The 8,651-nt window shown below is 32.2% G+C and overlaps 1 protein-coding gene across 1 annotated transcript; it reads right to left on the minus strand.

The window, feature by feature from the left end:
• Nucleotides 1-4,583: 4,583 nt before the first annotated feature.
• Nucleotides 4,584-6,015, minus strand: LOC105166507 (Bifunctional inhibitor/lipid-transfer protein/seed storage 2S albumin superfamily protein). The gene is made up of 2 exons (XM_011085885.2): nucleotides 5,038-6,015; nucleotides 4,584-4,796 (listed from the first exon to the last, which is right to left on the minus strand). The coding sequence occupies exon 1, from the start codon at nucleotides 5,962-5,964 to the stop codon at nucleotides 5,044-5,046; it is 921 nt and encodes a 306-aa protein (XP_011084187.2). The 5' UTR covers nucleotides 5,965-6,015; the 3' UTR covers nucleotides 4,584-4,796; nucleotides 5,038-5,043.
• Between the last annotated feature and the right edge of the window lie 2,636 nt (nucleotides 6,016-8,651).

The raw sequence follows: 8,651 nt of genomic DNA on the forward strand, positions 1-8,651 counted from the left end.
CTCTTTCCTTGTGTATTCCTCTTTCTTTCCCCAACACCACACACACACACACGCGCACCAGTTATATCTTTCCCCCCACCTTCCTGCAGTTAAATCTATTTTTAGCCCATAAACTTGGTAAATCGCCCTCCTGCGTAACAGTTTAACGCGCTGATGTGCTCCCTTTCCCAAGCACGGCCCATTTTGTAGTAACTCACTGTTGTGCTCCCTTCCTCCTTAAGCTGCAACTAAGTGGTTTTGAGCTTTTGTCATCCTGTTGAAAGTTTTGGTTTCGAATTTTTTTGTGTGCATGAGTGGGGGATGGGTGTGCAATAAGATAAAGCTCTTGAAGAGCCGACACCCACATAACATGCAACAAAAACTATTGTTCAAATTTACTCATAATATTAATCCTCCTGAAAGAAACATGGTCTTCTCGAAGAGAATTGGATATTGAAAAATAATGAGATGTCATATATTCCTTACAATTTAGGGAGATTATTGGACAGGGATTAATCTTATTGATAATGCATTTGCATGAAAAACTGCTTTCGAAATTACAATCAATTATAATGAAATTGAACCACAAACCCTGGAGGTAGACAGAGAATGATTGACCAATGTTGAAAGAAGAAACTCAAGAAGAGATGGCCTCACTTGCAAACTGGAAAGTATTTGGACCTATAGTTTAAACACCTGAAGGTGTTACGCTCGTTGAGTGACTATTTCTTAGAAAAGAAAATGAGAAAAATGATATTGTGAGATATAAAACATAATTAGTTGCACAAAGTTTTTCGTAGAAAGGGTAAATTACATTTTTGCTTCCATAAGTGGACCTGTTTTCAATTTTAGTCCTACATTCAGGCCAATTCGCATATTTAGTCCCATATATGAATTTTTTTTTTCAATTTCAGGATAAAAGGGAGGATTCCGTTAAAAACTTAATGCCGGCCTCAATTTTTTAACGGAATCCTTCATTTGGTCTTGAAATTGAAAAAAAAAATCACATATGGGACTAAATGTGTTAATTGGCCTGAGTGTGTGACTAAAATTGAAAACAGGTCTACTTATGGGACAAAAAATGTAATTTACCCTCGTAGAACTAGAACTGATTACAAGGATTCATATGCTCCCGTTATGAATACAACTACTTTTAGATTCTTGATCAATTTAGTTGCAACAGAAAGATTGAAAATGCGACTAATGGATGTAGTTACTATATATTTATACGAATCACTACATAAATGTATTTACACAAAATTTGAGAAGGGTCCGGACCAATCTGCACACATGTGGTATAATTATTTGAGTGAATACCTCCCTAAGAGGCATATGAAAACAATGAGATTCTCCCATGTAAATTTTATTACAAATCACTGAATTAGTTTGTTATGGCTGCAGTATATGTTGATAATTTAAATCTTCTTAAATTCTAATAGAGCTTACAAAAAGTGCAAGAGATCTTAAAGAACAATTTGAATTGAAAGACTTCAGAAAAATCTTTTATCTTAGATTATAAGTCGAACACATTACACAAGGTATTTTCATTCACCAATTTCCTTATACACAAAAGAACCACTTTCATATGGATTATGCTCATCCTTTAAGTACTCCTAGGACTGTTCATTCATTTGAGTGACAAATGATCCATTTCTTCCTCCTGAAAATGGAGACATTCTTGGTCTTGAAGTACCATATTTAAGTGCTATGGAGACACTTATCAATTTTGCAAATTCTACAAGACCTAACATAACTTTTGCAGTTAAAATACTAGTAAGGTGTGGCCCTAGTCATACTTAGAGACATCGAACAAGATCAAGCATATTGTTCGTTATCTCCGTGGAACAATGTATATGGGATATAGATCAAGTTTTCAGTTAAATTGGTATGTAAATTGAGGATATATCCCGGAACCGCATAAAGGGAGGTCATACACTGCTTATTTGTTTATATATATAGAGATCAGTCAAACAAAACACTGGTGGCTACATATCCAAATTATTTAGAAATAATTGCAATTCATGAAGCAAGTAGAGAATATATTTGGTTGAGATTAGTTATCAGATATATCAAAGAAAAATATGAATCGTCAATTGAAGATGATCCAACACTCTGTAAAAATAATTTTGGATGCATCACTCAAATACGAGAAGGTTATATTAAAAGAGACAGGATCAAGCACATTTCACCACAGTCCTTTTATAGGTACGAGCTCTAGAAGAAAGGTGAAATAAATGTCAAACAAATAAGTCAAAATTGGCAGGTTTATTTACAAGGAACAATATTTTCAACAAAATTTTGGGATTTCTAATTTTTTGGCCGGTTTTACAGATGTGACATTTTTGGCATTTGAACTATTTGTTACATTTTATTGTACCAGTAGTTATGGTACGCCATTCTTATGTGTATATAATAAATAATTATTTATATTTTAAAATATATTATAAATAAAAATAAGATATATAAATCGACACATTACAATTTAAAAATAAATAAATAAATAAATACAATAAAGCTAATTTAGGGATATTATCAACACAAAGAAAAAATTGGTGTGGGTGAAGTTTTCATATTAATATAGATAGATAGTATAGATAATATAGACGAGAAGAAGAATTTGAATAGGGGTGGTTGAAAATACATAAGACATTTTTGGTAAATTCAAAAAGTTGGTGCCGTGGTGTAAGTAACCGCTATTTGAAAATGAAGTAAGATTTTTTTTTTTATATAGTATAGATAATATAGATTAGTATAGATGTATAGATATATAGATGAGAAGAAGAATGCAAGTAGTTAGGAGTAGTTAAAAAATACATAAGGGATATTTTTAGTAGTTTAAAAAATTGATGTCACGGTGTAAGTAACTGCTATTTGTAAATAAAAAATATATATATTTTTAATTAGTATAGATTATAGTCATCAATTACAAATTCAAAATTGGAGAGGGCCAAAAGCACCACCCTATAGACCAAAATCACATTTTCCTAGTACGTTCTTCACAGCAATATTAGGACAAAAGTGCTACATCAACAAAATTGGTCGAAAAAAATTAATAATCTAAAAATTGAAAAGTCATATGTAAAGCATGTGCCAATTTTCAATTAAATGTATGCTATTCTTTTTAATTATAATTCTCAAATTATAAATTTTAAATCGAAAAGAATCAAAAGTGCCACTTTTTATAACTAGAAGACTAATTGCTTTTGCACTATTTAAGTGAAATGTTTTAGTGTGCCTATGATTTCTTATAGATGATAAAAAAATGTCAACGTCACCAGCATATAAAATGAAGAAATTCTTCATAAAAATGAATAATAAAATAAAATGAAGACATTAAAACTAAAAGAAAACTGAGGAAAAGATATCTTGTCTAAATTTAGGCACCACATATTTGAAGCGAGTGGCCTTGTCCCCCACAAGACATGCCATCCAATCTAGTTTAGAACACAATCTGTCGTGTCCTATCTTCATTGGTTACTTCTCTCAATTCAAGATAGAGCACAGTTGGCCTTTGAAAAAGTTGATATTTTGTCGATACATGGTCATTTCAGATGAGATATTAATATTCTACTTATCATAAAAATATATTCACCTCCCAATAATTAGAAAGTATTAACTAACTCCCCTTACACTGAAATAAAATATAATATTAGTTTTACAATTACTGTTCAAATGTTGCTGATGTAGTTTACAGTTCGATCGATGTACCATAATGTGATTATTTATTTTATTTTTATATTAGTATTATGATTTTATTTTGAAAAGACGTCTAATTAGGGAGAGAATCTTTTGTACTTATAAACCGCTAAAACTCTTTATTTGGAATCAATGTGGAACGCTTGTATGAATCAATTCCATACAATAATTTGACTTTCATCTACATTTATCAGCAACAAAGATTATGTATAAAATTTTTCTTATAGACGGTGACATTATGTCGACAGATTTGATGATAACATAAAATATTATTACTAGATCTTTACTATATACGCGCCACTGGTTGTTTTTACTGATAAATTTACGAACATTTTTTTTCTCCTGAATCCTTGTTAGTGATAAATTTTATAAAATAATTTTCACTATTGTGATCATTATGAAATTCATTATTTGTGGGGAAAAAAAAAGTTTTAGCATTTAGTAAATATAATTAATAAAAATTAATAATCTAATTGTCACTTGGCTGATTTCCTCTTTTCACTCTTTAGTGAGGTATATTTGAGGACAACTGAGTATTAGTTTTGGGTGGCAATTTTAATTCTATACAGATCTATTTCGACAATTTCATTCTACAATTTTAAAATTTTAACATATTGAGGATAAAAATAGTAGAATTTATTAAAGTGGTGGAAAAAAAGAGTAAATTAAGTTCTTCACGTATACTTTTCTGGCTATTTTAGCAAATTTCTGTTATTTTTATCTCCAATATATGAAAATTTTAGAATTATAGAATAAAATTATCAAAATAAATTTATATAAAAATAAAATTAACAATCTCATACTTGGAGGAGTAAAATTACAAATTTTATGGTATATATGCATGCATATATCCGGGAATAATTAAATAACTAAGAAAATAAACATCAAATTCTGATTGCGTCGCCGTCTGAAACAAACAGTAATTAACGCAAGACTATAAAAACAAATTTACACAATCAAATGGTGTTGAATTACAATGGCAAACGTCCACTAATCCAATGAAGAAAGCAATTAAAGGTGAGAAATTAACGACAAGCTGATTAATCATGAAACGGAACTGAGAACTCGACATCCTCTCATGCCCACTTTTGAGTTCTTGAAACATTAATCTAGCTACAAACCTGCACAAAAAAGGTACGCATAATTAGCGTTATAATCACCCAAAAAGATAAAAAAATATAGTTTTTGACTGTAACTAATATTTTCGACTCGTTTGAACAAACAACGGCTAATTATAACCGTTATGTGAACGTTGTGAATTAATATTTACCGTGGATTTTAACTTTTAATAGTGTTAAAGAATATGCTCATAACTTGGTTCCCTATACATTGAGAAAGAGCGAACAAAAGGTAGTACTCAACTGGAGTCTAGAGAGAGCATGTGAAGCCAGGAGGTGGGGTTTTCCCACAGGTCACAAGGAGCTGAAGAGCAATAGGCACATAGATTTTGAGATTGAGAGCTTTGATCTTAAGAGTAGTGCACAAGCAAACTGCAGCTTCAACCTCCGCAAGCCCTGAAATTACTGGGCAGCACTTATTAACAGCAGGGTCTCCCAACCCAATGTGCACTAGCCCACCAAGAAGATCCACACATGCACCAAGCTTGAGTGTGTCAATGGGGCAGGTTTCTTTACCCGGCGGCGGTGGGCAGGCTTTTCCCTTGGGTGGGTTAAGCACTGGAGGGACAGTCACCGGTGGCAAAGGCAAATTAGGCACTGTAACTGGTGGCACAGGCAACTTAGGAACCGTTACTGGTGGCACCGGCAATTTAGGGACCGTAACTGGTGGCACCGGCAGCTTAGGCACTGTTACTGGTGGCACTGGCAGCTTAGGCACTGTTACTGGTGGCACTGGGAGCTTAGGCACTGTTACTGGTGGCACTGGCAGCTTAGGCACTGTTACTGGTGGCACTGGCAGTTTAGGCACAGTCACTGGCGGCACAGGCAATTTAGGGTCTACTACTACTGGTGGGACAGGCAATTTAGGCACCGTTACCGGTGGCACGGGCAATTTAGGCACTGTTACTGGTGGGACGGGCAACTTAGGCACGGTTACTGGTGGGACGGGCAATTTAGGGACTGTGACTGGTGGCACAGGCAATTTAGGCACCGTAACTGGGGGGAGAGGCAGTTTAGGGACTGTGACAGGAGGGACAGTGGTGGGGGGCTTAACGGCGGGGGTTTTGGGAGGCTTGGAGCAGTAGCCACAATCAGGGTCGACAGTGGGAGTGGCGGAGGCAATGGAGAGCATGGAAATGAGGAAGAGGGCTAAAATCTTGGAGGACTCCATATTGGTATAATTCCCTCCTGGAACACAATGTGATGGGTACAGTATACTTAGGAGGAGAGTGAGTTGTGTTATATAGGGAGAGTGTGTTTGCAAGAATACAAAAGAACCCTAGAACCGATGCATGTGAACAGAGAGGCAACTGCCAAAATATGCTAGTTGTCAACTACCATGCAAATTCCATCCTCTTATCATCTTTTTCCTTTTTTACCCTCAATTTATATATATTTACTGTTGCTAACTTCTTTCTTTTTATTAAAACACAAAAAAATCGTTTGCATGTAATTAAACATATATGGTATAGGAACTTAATTAAGTATATTGATTTGATTTTATAGTTATGAATTTTTTGAGACGAAGAATTTTGCTTCAGAGCTATAAGTACTGGAAAATTAAACTAAATAAATATCATCCCACGTTAAATGTATATTTCAAGATTTTGGCTGAACGCGTTCATGCAATGTAACTTATGTATGTAAGGAAAATTCTTAATTAAATTTGATCTAATTGAATTTAAATAATTAATCATACAGTAAGTGCAATGCACTTGTCTTGTCACTTTCCTATAACATCTAAACACCAATCATATATATGATAACTGTATTATTTCTTGTGTAATTGATTTAAATCTGGTCATATTCGATTTGAGTTAGAATTTTCTTGTATCGAAAGTATATATGTCTATATTGTAAATTAAGCTTGGGTGCATTCGATAAACTGCTTTATATAGATCCACAAAATATTAATGGACTAAAATGCCTTTTACTTATACTTATTTTTTCAACAAATAATTATTTTTTAATTAATAATCATATTAATATTTTTCTATTCACGTTCAAAGTTAGCTTATTTTAGCATATTTGTGATCAATTATTTATATTTTTTTTCTTATATCTCAATTAATTAAATAAATACAATAAAATTAAATTATGCACACAAATTGATTGCTGTATAATTAATCTCTTTGGTCGTGACTTAACTTCCCATCGTAGATGGAAGAAAAAATTGCACTTTTGGTTCTATAAGACATGGGGTGTTGCGCGCACTTTGGTCCCATACTTTGCATGTTAATATTTTTTTCAATAAAATTTAAAAAATATTACAAATATGATCCTAAAGCCTAATAAATTCAATCTCATAGGATTACAACATGGAATCACATCCACAACGTTTTTTAAACTTATAAGATCAGAAATATTAATATCATAAAGTACGAGATTAAAAGTGCAATACGGTCGATGCTATGAAACTACAAGTGCAATTTCTGGGGGATGGAAATAGTGATTGAGTTCTTAACCATGGTTAGCGGATGAGTGAAATATAACCCTGGATTGGTGAGATCCAAACTATTAGGCACTGGTGAATCATCTTGAACCATTACGTACGTCATGAGCATCCCCACCTCTCCTGCTTCCTCATGAGGGTGTGATTGGAAAATACCGAAATACCCCTGACCTCGTTTTAATGTCTAATTTGATCATCACGGCCACGGGGTTTCCATATCCCTGTTTGGTGACTATTCTGTGTATATATATTTTTTTGTTAATAATTCAGATAATAATAATGTCTACAAAATAATAGAAATTATTAAAATAATGAAATTTATTATTTTGATAAAATAAATATTCTTCTCACTAAGCATATAAAATTAGTGAAAATATTAAATTTGTCACTCAATTTTTTATATCACTAATCTTGTATTTTTTTTGGTGTGGGGTGATACTTAATTTTTTTTTAATAATTTTATTTTTTTGTAACACGTGTTCGCATTTCATATTGGCATGAAACTAATCCTGATCAGCGAACGAGTTAAACCTCACCTATAATATAAGTATAATTCTAAAGTTTCGAACCCTACTCATGAATAAAAATTCATTTTATAATCTAATTTGCTTATCACCAAATCAACAATTTGCCTTAATTGTTCTCTACTGTGGGTTCTGTGCATTTTCTGATTAGTAATAAGGGTAATCGTATAGATCCTCCAATCGTATAGAAAGCCTTGGTCTTGACTTTCAAGTTATCTATATTATATATTAAGGGAAATCGCTTTTTGTTGTCTTTTTTTTTTCTTTTCCCATTTCTTCAATACTTAATTTACTTTTTGTTTATTTATAAATTTAATTTTCCACTATCATGTATTTAGTTTTTAATATTTTTTCATGCACTTTTTTGTCACCATGCTTTTTATAATTCTAATATAACTTGCTATGTATACTTTATTAAATAAAAAATATTTTATTTTAAATAATATTAAAGAATTATGCACACACGTCGAGTATGCCACAAGTTACTAGTTATTTGCTAATAATTGGCAATTTTATTATTTTAAAGATTTCATATCTTGAGGACAAAAATGACGGGAATTGTGACCATCTAAATCAGGTGTACTCTTCCAGCTATATTAGTACATTTCTACTATTTTTGTCCATAATATACAAAATTTTTAAAATTATCGAACAAATTTTTTATCAGTACTATTATTCGAATTTCAGGAAACAATAATTATGCTCTAGCATATAAATAAAAGGGTAAATTACATCAATATTTTCTAAGATTTGATATAATTACAAATACTCTCTCGTTGTTATAAAAATTATCAATACCCCCTTGATTTTTAACGATCGTTTAACAATTAGCCTATTCAATTAGTTTCAGTTAGGTTTTCATCCATTTTTTTGGTGAACTGA

The sequence above is a fragment of the Sesamum indicum genome, linkage group LG7 (assembly GCF_026168435.1).
Source record: "Sesamum indicum cultivar Baizhima isolate 11 linkage group LG7, ASM2616843v1, whole genome shotgun sequence".
Lineage (NCBI taxonomy): Eukaryota > Viridiplantae > Streptophyta > Magnoliopsida > Lamiales > Pedaliaceae > Sesamum > Sesamum indicum.